The 15224-nt window shown below is 34.7% G+C and overlaps 1 protein-coding gene across 6 annotated transcripts in view; it reads left to right on the top strand.

Annotated features, from left to right (window-relative positions):
• LOC141428970 (anoctamin-4-like) overlaps positions 1-15224 on the top strand; it is a gene marked incomplete at its 5' end in the record, with an annotated part of 43381 nt that continues 28157 nt past the window's right edge. For all 6 annotated transcript variants that reach the window (XM_074089060.1, XM_074089059.1, XM_074089061.1 and 3 more), the window contains 8 exon segments: positions 1-188; positions 1738-1851; positions 2273-2372; positions 3175-3258; positions 5177-5286; positions 6664-6845; positions 9656-9746; positions 13936-14050. In XM_074089060.1, the coding sequence (XP_073945161.1) occupies positions 1-188; positions 1738-1851; positions 2273-2372; positions 3175-3258; positions 5177-5286; positions 6664-6845; positions 9656-9746; positions 13936-14050 (984 nt within the window).

Genomic DNA, 15224 nt, shown 5'->3' with positions numbered 1-15224 from the left:
ATAAAAGTCCACGCTCCTGAATCCATAATCGAGGAATATGGACGCAAATTTGAAGTTATCCGAAATTTCGAGCAGGCTCACACCGAATTCGTCAATCCAAAAGGATTCATACGACGATTACTCGGATACCTGCCTATACCTATTGATTACACAGGATTGTATGAAAAAGAATGGATCAAACTTGTAAGGTATGTAATGTAATAATAATAATAATCTTCCAATGTACACGTGCAGGATATAATTAATCGTCCCCAGTTCCAATTATTATAATCGATGGAGTGCTCCTAGTAGAGGACTCTCTACCTATTTACCACCTAAACTTATATACCGCATGTTTCTCCTATATAAAAGTACTAAGCTACTAAGGACTAAATAATTTTTAACTTTTAATTTCTTTTCGTGCATTACTAAGGACTATCTTAAGGCTGCGTTTCCACCAGAGATGTGCGAGAAATGTTTTTTCATGAACCAATAGAAACGCTTCATTTACCTATCCTCGCACAGCACATCTCTGGTGGAAACAGCTGAGTGGAGCAAGGCGAAGTAAATTAAGCGTTTCTATTGGTTCATGAAAAATACATTCCTCGCAAGACATCCTCGCAATGAGGGCTATCGTTTTTTGTCTTTCTAGATGGCGCCACTGTTGCGTGAGGTTTTTAAGTGTGGCTTTCAATGTCTGTTATTTCGGGCGTGAAAACAAAGTTCCGATTAAAATCATATTTAATACACCTTAAAACCGTACAATAAAATATCGAGCAACCAGTGTTGCGTAGTCCCGTTTTGTTCGGAAAAAAGGGAGGACAAAAGTTTCCGAAAGACAAAACTGTCTCAAAACACAGACATTCATTGCCCCATAACGCATAATTGCCATAATTAATTTCAGGTACCTAATGCAAAATATTCACATAATTATTCTAATCCATACATCCATACTTCCATATCCTACTATATACTATACTATACTATATATACTATTATACTATAATATTATAAATGCGAAAGTAACTCTGTCTGTCTGTATGTCTATCTGTTACGCTTTCACGCCTAAACCGCTAAACTGATTTTGATGAAATTTGGTACAGAGATAGAATAGACCTTGGGAAAGAACACAATCTATCTTTTATCGCAAAAAGAGGCTTTAAAGGGTTAAAATAGGGGATGAAAGTTTCTATGGTGGAAGTTCGTCACTGTCGAAGATAAAACCATGAAACTTGGCATTTAGGCACTTAATAAGAAATAAGTCGATATTTGGTTGAGCTTTTTTGAAAATTCGACCTGTGAGGGGATGAAATAGGGGATGAAAGTTTATATGGAAGGTCGTCATTATCGAAGATAAATCGTTGAATCTTTATTAAACTTGCCATTTCGGCACGTGATAAGAGATAAATAGATATTTGTTCGCGCGTTTTTTAAAATTCATCCTGTGGGGGGTGAAATAGGGGATGAAAGTTTATATGGAAGATCATCATTGTAGCTCACCTAAAAACTATGAGTTTTGACATTTCGGAGACCTCACGCTACACTAGCGCCTCTAGCGGCGAATTCATACACGATAGCCCTCATTATCACTGGTTGAAACGCAGCCTTAGGCGTAGGTATTTGTAATTAAGATCTAAACGATACATAATGGATGGATACAAGTGAGTACACTTTACTTCTGTAATATACGAATACGTTCCGGTATATAATCAATGGTGAGTGCCGTTGTTACTATTTCCTTGAATTTATTTGTTACAGGAGGAAATATCCGCATCCGAAACGAATTTCCACTCTCGAAAGAAGCATAATTGTGCATAAATTGCTTCACAATCTGCCTTTTGGTGATCATGAGAACTATGTTGGTTTACATACGTACGTACGTTTTTTTTTTTTTTTTATTCGACTGGATGGCAAACGAGCAAGTGGGTCTCCTGATGGTAAGAGATCACCACCGCCCATAGACAACTGCAACACCAGGGTATTGCAGACGCGTTGCCAACCTAGAGGCCTAAGATGGAATACCTCAAGTGCCAGTTATTTCACCGGCTGTCTTACTCTCCACGCCGAAACACAACAGTGCAAGCACTGCTGCTTCACGGCAGGATTAGCGAGCAAGATGGTGGTAGCAATCCGGGCGGACCTTGCACAAGGTCCTACCACCTGCAACGTTCTGCAACTGTACGTTTTCCGTTAATTCTTAGCATAAGAGAATTAACAGACAAATAGTACCTAACTCTTCTTTTTTTAGTTCATTCCAAAAAACAACATAAAGTATTAATTTTGCTTCTTACAGTATGCTGGAACAAAGATTGGTCTTAGATGCGTTCCCTTTACACGATGGACCCTACTTTGCAGTTCCCGGACAATACCCCACCGAATATAATGCCCGACAAGTCAGTACCGAATGATATCTGTACTTGTACTATACATGCTATCTTTTCACGCTTAAAAAGCTAAACGGATTGAGATGAAACTTGGTATGGAAATAGTTTCAAACCTAGGGAAGGACATCGGAAAGTTTTGTCCTCGAAAATTCCACTTCGCGCGGGCGCACTTTAAACTAATCTGGGTAGACCAAGTCGCGGGCAAAAGCTGTATTCAATAAATATTTATTGCTAAAGTGTAAGTCACCTAGATCCAGCAGGAACACGAACTTTACGAGCATGAGAAGTGAAATAGTAGATTGTACAACAAGAGCATAAAACGAGCCATTTTACCCGAGGCGTTCATATAGCCACCCAAGCCGGTACGGCGAAGGTGGATAGACACGTCAAGGGGAAAATGGATTTAATGCTAGAGTTTTACACTCTGCTTTTCAGTTCGATGGCGAGGAAATGATAATATCAACAGTGGAAACAATTGTTTACTCACTATGTACCTTTTATTGTTCGTGCATTACAATATAATTATACATTTTTAGTTTTATTGATCTATTTTGAGTTTTATATAAATTAAAAATTAAAAAAATATGTAGTTTTTTTTTTGTTTGTGGCTGTTTACACCTGATTGCCTTGCTCGTAGACGAAGATTTTACTTTATGCACCAGAGCATAAAAAGTGATTTTATGTCGCCTAGATTCAGCATAAACACCAACTTTACGAGCATGAGAAGTGAAAAAGTAATTTTATGTCGCCTAGATGCAGCATATACCTAAATACCAGAGAATGAGAAGTGAAATGTTTTTTTTTGTTACAGATATTGAATTATAATTGGGCTGGTTTGGGAAATTTATTGAAATTCCAACCACTTAGCCTCATAAATGAATATTTCGGTGATCGTGTAAGTGTTGCTGTATTTCTTTGGATACATTTTAGTTGTTAATTTATTTTGATAGTGTTTTATGCGGCGATTAACCTTAACAGTGAACAGTGATTACAAAATTCTATATTGCTCTCGTGTCTGGCATTTTTTAATGCGCAAGTCGTCTCCATGTGGTTTCTGGAATTTTACTATCAAGTTGCAATAACTACAATCACCGTACAACGTCCCTCTTAAAGGGAGTTTACCTTGACACTGGCGAAATTGTCCTATTAATTAGGACAGAAAAGCCATATCTTAAAAGAGAAGAAGAAGAAGAAATAGACCATAGGTAGTTTAGGTTTCCTTAACATATCTTCGAAACAATAAGGGCATGGTCGGATTTCCACAGCAAATGGGCCATATATTAAATGGACTCCGATTTTTTATGAGCATCTTTTAAAGTTAATATTGGATTGTGCAACGAGAGCTTAAAACGAGGCATTTAGTTTGTTCATTTATTAATATAAATTACAAATTACACTAGTTTACAAATTATTATTTTTTTCAATACCCATAGACATTTATAGTAAATTTGATTTGTGTCAATCCTCTTATCATTATAACTTAAGTCATATATTTTTATCACGTCACGAATAAATAATTAACATTTGGCATTCCAACTAAGCAAATTTGCAAATATTTTCAAAATGTGACGTGCTAATTTATTTTACTTCAGTATCGAACTAAGGATGGTTTATTCTAAAGATACACATTACTTTTATGCGTGGGTATTTTTTGTTGTAAACTAGTGTTAAGAAGATTTAACTTTATGCACTAAATCATATATTTATGCATCAGGAGACCCACTTGCTCGTTTGCCATCCAGTCGAATAAAAAAAAAATTTTTTTTTATATAGGCCTAGATCCAGCATAAATACGAAGTTTACGAGCATGTACAAGTTCTTACGAATATACTAGGTACCTTTTATCATGCATGCAATTCTAATATAATTAAAAAAAAATCGTTTTACTGATTTATTTTTAGTTTTATACAAATTAAAAATGTTAAAAAATATAATATATATAGAAACTTTTTTGTTTGTGGCTGTTAAGACCTGATTGCCTTGGTTTTAGACAAAGATTTTACTTTATGCACTAGAGCATAAAAAATCATTTTATGTCGCCTGGATCCAGCATAAACATGAACTTTACGAGCATTATAAGTGAATAGCAGATTGTACAACAAGAGCATGAAATGAGTCATTTTACCCAAGACGTTCATAATTATAGCCACGTATAGCGCATAGACACGTCGAGGGGAATATGGGTTTAATGCTCGAGTTTTACCCTGCTCATCACTTAGATTGCGAGGAAATTAAATAGCAACAGTGGAAACAATTGTTCACTTTCTACGTACCTTTTATTTTTCATACATATTTTTTACTTTTATTGATTTATTTTGATAGATTTGATTGATTTTTAGTTTTAAATAAATTAAAAATTATTGAAAAATAGATATGTAAAAACTTGTTTGTTTATGGCTGTTGACACCTGATTACCTTGGTCTTAATCATAACATAAGACATGAGTCATTTATTTGCAGAAAAAGAGTGTAAAATAAGATAGTGTATAGAGACAATAATGAAATGACACAACTATTTAAGTACAGAGTAGCATGCAAATTATTGTGGGTCTGTACATGTGTAGGTATATTCGAAGAGTGAAATTACGAAAACAATTATTGGTTTTCAATTATTTGCCATTAATTAAATAGCTCACACGGCGGTTTAATCAGCCACTTATTTTTTCAAAACTTGCCTTCGCTTTACGAAGCATAATCTTATCCTGCCTGAAAAATTTTACAAATTGGTCGAATAAGTAACGATCTGTCATACAAGCGACTATTTATTTTTTATAAATATGATATTTTTTTATCACATATTTGTTATATCCGCAGATGGCGTTCTTATTTGCTTTTTATGGATTCTACACTTTCTCGTTAATATTTCCTGCTATTATCAGCACAAAGGCTTTAATACCGGAGATTTATAATAAAACTGATTACAAGTAATGTATATCATTTTTTTATTACCTTTTTTTTTACTTGCGATACTCGATTATTTATTTGCAATTTATAATCTACATCTAACTGCAAAACTACGCGATTCTACATAATGTTTTACCTAGCAGGTAAAGTAGACTATTAACAATACACCAGTTTTAAGCACAAATGATTTTATTACTATACTAGTACAAATGCCTCATCATTTCTTCATTTGTAATTCTGCGGGCTACACTCCTGGCTAGTGCCTTTTGTTAAAAAAATAAATTTCATCTGCAATATCCCTTGTTTTGCAGGTGTTTATGGGCGGTGGTGATATCTTACCATCAGGAGACCCACTTGCTCGTTTGCCATCCAGTCGAATAAAAAAAAATATTACACAGATTTAAAAAAAAACGTAAACACCGGTATTCATACCAATGCGGTTATATTAGGAGATTCACTTCGGAATAAGAGATAATAAGCTGGAAACTCGTATACAGCTTCATTTTGGTGTCCTAAATGTTGTCTCAAAAATCACATATAATCTCGTGTCCATGTCGTAAGTTATTCAAGGTCAAATGTCAAAAAAGTCAGTTTTTGGCGATTATCTCGGTTTCTATAGATCCAGTGATGTTAACATCTATTACAAAATTCGAGAGCATAAAATTTCGAACAAAATTGTGTTGAAAAAAAATCGTACGTCCAACCGTTTGAGATAGTAGAGGGCAGCGAGCCTGCAGTGCTTAGCCATACAGACTGATGCAAGGTTAACTGTGAATCTCAGTGAATAAAACCTTGTATAAAGTTTTAAGTTTAAATTGTGATAAAACTAACTATATTATGCTTCACTAAATATAATAGTTCACAACCTAATAACACACTTTATCTAAAAATAAACACATGTAGCACTTCTGATCGTTATTTATGTAACTGTATGAGTATCAATAGAGTTAACTCCACGAAATATCTTGGTGTAATGCTGGACCAGTGCAGCTCATGGTATACTCATACTGAGTATGTCAATATGAGAATACGCAAATTGATATGGTTATTTAAAAAACTTAGATATATTACAACAAGAAGATTATTAAACCAATTATACGTGACGTTGGCTCAATCAGTTATGTCCTATTAATCAATATTTAAATTTTTAATCAACCACATCTCGCCGAACGCCGAAGGTTCGCGGAGGATATAAAAGGGCCGTCGGATCGCCACGGTCTCGCTAAATGAGCGAGAGGATGCGTGAGCTACGCAACCCTTGGCTCCCACGATTTCGATAAAATTTGCTATGTAGGGGTCGGGGATGACAAATCGATCTTGCTCTTATCTCTGGAAACACGCGTATGTATCTATACATAACCGAAGCAGTTATTTTACGAGTTTTTCATGTTTTTCAGTCTGAGTGAAGACGGGAAAATGTTCTACGATTCGTTTAAATCGTTTCGAGTATGTGCACGTTGTCGTCATATTGAGGCATGCCCATATCTTCCTTATGCTTTTTCCGAAACATCTGTGATGTATAACAATATGATTGACAGAGAGAACATTGACGCAATTGTTGTATACATTGTAATATGGGGTAAGTTTTGTTCTGTCCTCGTTAGACCCACGTCAAATTTCGATTACTAGAATTTGAAACTTAATGCCAATTAGTAAAAGTTGACATTTGCTTTAACGTGCGAGTATGTCCTTAATTTAGGACGCAGGGTCTCGCGAGGTTAAAGCCTAATAATATCATTATTTTGTCCTTAAGTAAGACTAAGAGGCGGTTTCACCATCCATTGATTAGTGTTAACTGATGGTTAAATGTGATGCCGTATTCGTCTATACGAACAAAACAAATAACAGCTAACAAATCTTTTATTAAGACAATTAGATTCGAGTGTTTAGGCTCCTGAATAGAAAAGAGTTTGGAGGCTAAAGCGCTTAAAATAGGCTTACAACCCTATTAGATGTCAGTAGTCGAGTGATGTGATGGTGACATGTGTAAAGACCGCTTGAGTTGAATGTCCATAATTGGTCTTTACTTACGAGCATTGATGTGCCAAAGGAAACTTTCCGAAATTGCAAAATTTTACATATAGGAAAATTTCGGAAACTTCTCACAATTTTGTATGGGGATTGAAACTTTCCGTTTCTTAAATTTATATTTTCTATACTTCATGAAAGTTTTCAGAAATTTCCGAGAACTTTTCCAACTTTTTGGAAAATTTCCGCAACTTTAAATACGAAGTGAAAGCTGTTAACAATTTATACAAAAAAAAATCTTAACAAAAAACACCACAAAATAGCTCTGCGATTTAAAATAAACCGCAGGACAATAAACTTCACTCACTTCGTTTATTCATCGGTTCATTGCATTTGTGTCCCATCACCACCCTCATTCTTAAACGTCAAACCGAATGTTAAACGAATTTCAGCCCATCTGTAGAAATTATAATTGATCTATTCTAAAGCATAAAAATAGAACAATATTTAAAATCTGGTTAAAAGTGGCAACCCATCCGCCCGTGTCAAAATCCAGCATAGATTTACTCTGTTATTACCTACTCCTTCTGACCTCAGGAATTCGTGGTTGAAGTCTGTCGGAATCCCGATGGGCACCTTGTATACCTAAAAACGCTTTAAAAACTGAAGGTACACTTTTCTCGTAACTACGGGTAGTACATTTTTTTTAACTAGCGTACAATTTATGTAAATTTTTCGTACATATTTTCTGATTCACAAGAAATTGGAAAAGTCGACTGCTTCATAGTGAAATAGATAGCGGCCGCCAGAAAGTATCCTTCCTGGCGGTGACAGATTGATCACTGCTTTCTCGTAACTACGGGTAGTACAGTAAGGTTATGGGTAAGGCTGGGGCAAAAGCAACTAACAAAAACAGTATAATAATTTTTCCGCTCTCTACCATGAGCTATGTAATTAGAAGGGTTATACAAATAAATATACGTAATTGCTCACATTTCAATGAACGGTTTCAACTTCAATTACACTACAAACAGGCTTAGATTTTACAATAATTTATTTTATTGTTCCACGAGAGCAGTAATAGTTACATTCACCCCACCGTGAGGTTAATGTGACTATTAGATATAACATTGTTGTAATCAGTAACTAAACGTTGGTTGGGGGATATGATTACACGTAAAATCACGCAACATCTTTCCGAAGATGGTATAGTTGCTTAGAATAGGGCTCAGTCTCCAGCAAATTGTTTTTTTTTTAATTTTTATGGGATAAATGCAACAATCTTCCATACTGGCTGGTGTTGGTATACTACTTATCGATAAATCTTTGTGAATTAAATTCTTTTTTTTACATACTTATTTTCCTTACCATTTTTTGACCTGATATTCCCATGACCTCAGTGTTTGTTCAAATCATTTAGCTATGCAGCTTGAGATTTTATTGAAATTTGAATTGTTTGCTGTTTCAAACCATTTAAATAACTTTTTATTTTTGTTAATTTTGAGCTTAATTTTTTTTAAGCTACAGGCTTTGCACCAATTACAGATCTTAAATATGTGGAATTCATTTATTGACATATCGACACGGGACATCACTAGCGAATGGCATTTTTCATACAATAACTATGGGGCTATTGCAATTGTTGAAATAGTTGCAATAACCCCATGTACCCGAAAAGTTGAAGTTAATGTAACTATATCTATAAAATATTAATTGGAAGACGTACAAGTTTAAAATAAATATACCAAAAGCACTTACGTTTGCTTAAAAATGGTGGGTGGCTGATAAAATTTGCTGTGTCGGTACAAGAGTGAGCGATCTAGGAACGCCGTCTGTGTTTTATTTTGTAAAAAAGTGATTTTACAACGTCATAGGATTTTACTACGCTCCAACCGATGGCTCTTTTTACAAAAACCATTACATTGAGAGAAACTTCAATTAGTTACATTAGCCGCATAGCTGCTTTCGCCCCGGATGATCTTACATTTTTTTTTTATTAAGCGTAAAATTTCGTACATTTTTCGTTCATTTTTGGATGTGAGTGAATTCCACAGGACACCATGTCACCTCCGTATGACACTGGACACATTTTGTCTTGAAGACAGGCTTTCTAATATTTTGTAAAACTTTCCGAAAAATAAATTAAGAAACTTGCGCAGAAAATCAGACATTTTAAGAAAACAACGACTACGAGTATGTAAACTTTGGTAATGTATACATATAGCGCGTTAAATTACAACCGCTAAGATGAGAGAAAAGAAAGCAGGAGGAGAGGGTTGGAGGGATTTATTCAGTGATTTAGGTATTATACTTAGATGATAGTATCTAAAAGAAAGACCCAATTTGTGCCAATATTTGCTGCGTTTAATTTCGTTTCGATCCCCAATTATAAGGAATTATCTAAATATATTTACCTTTCAGCAACTCTATTCGTATTATTCTGGAGACGGAAAGAATATTACTGGATGTGGATGTGGGAATGTAAGCCCGAGATACTAGCTCACACTGTAAGGTAACTCAATTTAAGAATAATCCGTTTGCCCAGAAACTGACGATCATCCTTAAAATCATGTAATTCTTACTGCAAGTATTGTAGCTATTTTTCGGTTACTTGTAGTGTTATTAGTTAGTGTTCGAGTTTTAAGTTTTTTTTTCGAAAATCTCAGCAATAAAATATAAGAAAAAAAATATAAGGACCATGCATTTTGTAGATAATTTTAAGCTGTATAGATAATTTTTGACTAAACTACTTTTTGATAAAATTTACCACTATCGAAAAAAAATCCTCAAATTATGACCTTTGACCCCGAATAACTTTTGACCAAATATGGGATCAATGGGGACTTTTGACACTTTATTCTTAATGGTGTACCCATGGTCTCCACAAAACTTCAGCTTAGTCGGAATTTTTGTAATTTGACTACTACTTTTATGACTAAACGTCCGGGTTATTCGGGGTTTTTCAAAATTCCCGTGGGAACTCCCGAAAGTTATAGATGGTATTCATTGACGTTGCATTAAAAATAGTGTCCGACCGACACATGTTTTTTTGCCGAAACCGAAGGTTCGGTTCTGATTATAGTTTCGGCCGAAACCGAACCTTTTATAAATGTGATTAATAATAAATCACGTTGCCTTTCAAACACCAACTGCCTTTATTTATTTATTTTAAATCTACCTCTACCATAAACTATTACAAATCTTGTGACATACATCCATTTTGAGATTGTTTTTTGAAATCTTTTTGATTTTTTTATTTCAATTCCAAATTTTTTGTTACTAAATTAAATTAAGCATTTTAACATCCCCACTTAACAAAATAAATGTAACACTCTTAAACAAAAAAAACTTGGTCAAGTGCGAGTAGGACTCGTACATGAAGGGTACCGTAAAGAGTTCAGTAAAAGTTTCTCTTAAAATTCTTCTGATATAAGTTTTTTTTGCTGACTGTACTTAATGCCCCTGGTTACCAAAATACTCGTCAAGGCGACAAACGAGTCCAAACTCGATGCGGTCGTGTCGTTTATCACAGAGTTCCTATGGTCACCCGCTAGCTTTATCATCAAATCAACTCCATGTTATAATAATATTGCATTGTCATGGGATTTATACATGCGTGTAAAATTTCAGCTCAATCGGTTGAAGATAAAATATCCACTTCAAATTTGAGTTGAAAGATTTCACCCAAAGAAACATACCTAGTTACATTACATTGCAAATAAATATAATGCTTGTAATAAGTTTTTGTTAAAAATTTCATTTTTAATACAAGCTTTTTTGCCAAATGTACTTTTTGTTGACTGTACTTGCATTGTCGTCTAAACTACTTAAGTATATGTGCCAAATTTCAAGTCGATCAGACTACTGGAAGTGGGTCAAATTTAGCTTCCAAAATTTGACCCAAACAAACAATAAATAAATAAACAAACAGGGCAAGCTAAAGAAAAGCTTCTAAAAATATCGCCGAAATGTAAGCACGTATTTCGAATAAAAACGATTTGAATTCTCATCCTCTTTAGTTCTGGCTGTTTGCTTCTGCAACCATTGACCGCACAGCCCACGCGCGGCTCAAAAAAAAAAGCTGTCAGCGCGGTTGATTTGCAGGAATTTCGGCGAACTTCGTATGTTATGTAATTAAATAATAAGAAGCTCGACTAGTGTGAATAAATTTTAATCTGAATTATAAACCTTGTAAATAGTGTTAAATACTTAGTATGATTTCTTTAGTGTAAAAAACAATAGGTAAACATAGTGATTAATACGGTGTGGATTTGGCGAGCGCTTCATCAAAGTTGGCTTCATTGAGGTTTGTGGTTCATAAATTGCTTTATTAATTTTGCACAAAAACGAATAAACCACACAATCAGACGATCACTATATTATATAATCGAAGTTTTTATAAAACATCATTAAAATCACAAACTTAAAGGTAAATATTCGAACGACATAGCTACCCGTTGCTAGGTGACTCGGTCGCCTTAGATGAGTTCTGTTCGCAGCGAATGCAGCGCCACTAGAATCCGTGTCGGTATTCTGAACCTCCATATCAAGCAACTTCGATTTAATTGCGTCTGTGGTAATTTTTATTCCAGAATGTTCAATAGCCATAATCATAGGCGAAATTTTTACCGGCAATCCTGCTGATAGGTAAAGATCCTATCCATTCATCTGTAATTGAAACTCCTGTTCCTTGTAACCGCTGAGCAGTTTCAACCACTTGCGTCACATATGCAGTCATGGAATCACAGTTTTCTAGTCTTAATGAGATTAAATGTCATAGTAGGCTTATTTTTCTTGAAAAACCTGAATCGTCGAACATGTTTCTTAGTTTTTTTCATAACTCGAATGAAGACTTTGTTTCCCTGATGTGCACGTACAATGTAGGATCAATCAATAATATTAGCTTTGCCTTGGTTTTCTGATCGTCTGCTGCTTTAATTTCACTGCCTTCAACTGGCGCCTTCGAGCACCAATATGTATGTTCAACGGCATAAATCCAGTCGTCATAATTTTCTCTGCCTTTTAGCCTTGGAACACTTTGAATATAGTTCGTAGACATTTTTACACGAAAATTCAACAATATTTTCAACTGTAATCACTTTTTTATTTTAACCCTTTATAAGGCCCCATTTATTGGAATATACTATCACAGAATCAAAAGCAACTATCGAATACATACCTAGCAAAGGATGTTTTTAAAGCTTTTAGTATTTTCAATAATTACAATGAATATTGTAACTTATTACTAAAAGAATAAGGTTTCCAAATCAATGCATGTGGTTGCTAAATTGCCTCTACCTTATTAAGGGTTAAATTACTTGAAAAATATGGATTTACGCCCATAACCTAATAAAACACGTTGACTTTCAAACACCGACTGCCTTTATTTTTTTCTACCATAAACTATTCCAAAGGGATCTTGTGGCATACAACCATTATGTTACTAAATTAAATTAAACATTTTAACAATTACAACGTAGATTAAATGTGAGTGGGTCGTTCTTTCCAGATATATGAATAATGAAACATCTCGCTGCCCTAATATTACAGGGTTCTACGTTTCACTTTTATCGAATTGGAATTTGGACATTGTCATTAACACTGGGTCTAAATTAAACTAGGTACCCTAAAAAGTGAAAATGTAACATTAACTGTAATACAAAGATACCTTAGCCACCTTTTAATTGTAGATGGTAGAAAATATTTAAGAATAACTGTAAAATTTATTTATTGTCTGTAATGTAAGTTTTTCATTATTCAATAATTGTTTATGTAAACATATTTTAATTAATCTATAAAGACGTAATCTATAAAGTTGGCAGGTGGTAGGACCTCGTGCAAGGCCCGCCCGGATTGCTACCATCTTGCTAGCTAATCCTGCCGTGAAGCAGCAGTGCTTGCACTGTTGTGTTTCGGCGTGGAGAGTAAGACAACCGGTGAAATTACTGGCACTTGAGGTATCCCAACTTAGACCTCTAGGTTGGCAACGCATCTGCAATACCCCTAGTGTTGCAGATGTTTATGGGTGGTGGTGATCTTTTACCACTTGCTCGTTTGCAATTTAGTCGAATAAAAAAAAAAGTCGTACCGCCTGCTTCTGCGCGCCCCGCCACCGCACCGGTACTGCAGGACTACTACGAAACTCGAAATTAGAAGTTCGTGTCGGTCGATCCCTCTGACACTTGTCCTATTTAATACGAGAGCGAGAGGGACGGTAAGATACGAACTTCGATTTTCAAACTTCGGAGTAGGCCCTCTGTACTGTACCACTACCATGAGTTTACAGTGACCGTACTCGATAGCGCCGGCGTAAATTATTTGTAGAGGTGCTCAGTACCACTACCATGAGTTTACAGTGACCATACTCTATAGCGATGGCGTAAATTCTTTGTAGAGGCGCTGTACAATAAATTCTCCATGCAAATAATTTACGCCGTCGCTGTCAAGTAGGTAGGTACGGTCACTGTAAACTCATGGTAGTGGTACTGATGTATGAAATATCATTACGATACTGATTTGATACAGCAGTGTTCATAATAGAATCCAATGTCGCAATGCTGGTCATTATCTATGGTTTTTGAACGCATAATGGAGGGTTTATTATATGGGTGTAGATAAATTGTTTTAGTTCGTTGATATGGACCTCCGCAAAGTAACGCCTGATTCAATAAATTATAGTCTTGCTTTGTTCTGCTCTTTAGGCCAGAATATGTTCCTGATAAGAAAGAATTACAAGGAAAGAAAAAAGGACAACTCAGTGCTATTTCTAAAAGCATAAATACTCTTATTAGAGGCCTCCTGGTGATCGGCTGCTTTGTAAGTACTTATTAAAAACTTGAGTTAGAATTTTGCTCACTTGCATAAGCCAAGATCACGGTTCCTACGTTTCAAAGGCTATACCCGTTTAAGGGAACAAAATATGTTCCTGACGTTATTAGCCAATGAATATATTCTATGTATTGGTAATAATGCTAGTTAATAATCTGCCAAGTTTTATCTCATAATTATTGACAGTTTCCTTGCAATGTCACTTGAAAGTTTTTTTTACTTTTCTAAATATCTTGAAAACTACTGGTCCGTTTCTTTTGTGATTAACGTATGTTGTTAATGGCATGAAGAGGAATAAATTCGCAAAACACAAGACGTCTCTAGGTCAACATTAACTTGGTAATTTTTAATGTCAAATATTTCAAACTTCTTTTTTGACACTTGCGTAGCGAGTCAGCGACACCCACCATTTTTTAACACTGATGTGTCACAATGTCCCCATGTTGCTCCAAGCCGATTGATTTCAGACCAATATATATTTGTACGGAAAGAGATGTCACATAAGCTTCAGAAATTATGTATCTATTTTTATTTTTCAAGCATATGGTTTTTAGTTACATTAGTGTTTATACACGATGATTTTAATCGGTGATCAGGAATTGCAAACTATGGGATCCCTTTATTTCCCATACATTTTTTGTTCCGAATTTCGATGGTCAGAAATAGATATTCATATAATTTACAAACATAAACGTAACGAATCATAGTTTTTGTTCAGTATAATGCTTATTAGCTCTAATATTAATGGCGTATAATATTAAATTCTATAATCACAAAATTAAGTTAAGATAACACAAGACAATTTATTACGAAGATAGGCAAACAGTTAAAATTACATGAGGTAAACAGGAAGACTGAAATACTCAAAAGAAAAAGAAAATAATACTTTAAATAATGAAGAAAATAATACTAATAATAACATAAATATTTTTTTAACTGTAACGTTCAAACGTCTAACGATAATTATTCAGAAATAGTTTAAGGCATAAATTTCACCGTACTAACGGTTGTTACTCATATCGTTTAAATTCCGAAAGTGTCTAGGTCTAAGGAACCAAATCTATAACATTGATAGGCATATAGATAATTACTCAGAGGCATTTACAGACATACATTTGAAAGTGCTAATTCATTTAACTCTGACTTTAGATAATTATGACTA

The sequence above is a fragment of the Choristoneura fumiferana genome, chromosome 6 (assembly GCF_025370935.1).
Source record: "Choristoneura fumiferana chromosome 6, NRCan_CFum_1, whole genome shotgun sequence".
NCBI lineage: Eukaryota > Metazoa > Arthropoda > Insecta > Lepidoptera > Tortricidae > Choristoneura > Choristoneura fumiferana.
This window is presented reverse-complemented; position numbering and strand designations above follow the sequence as displayed.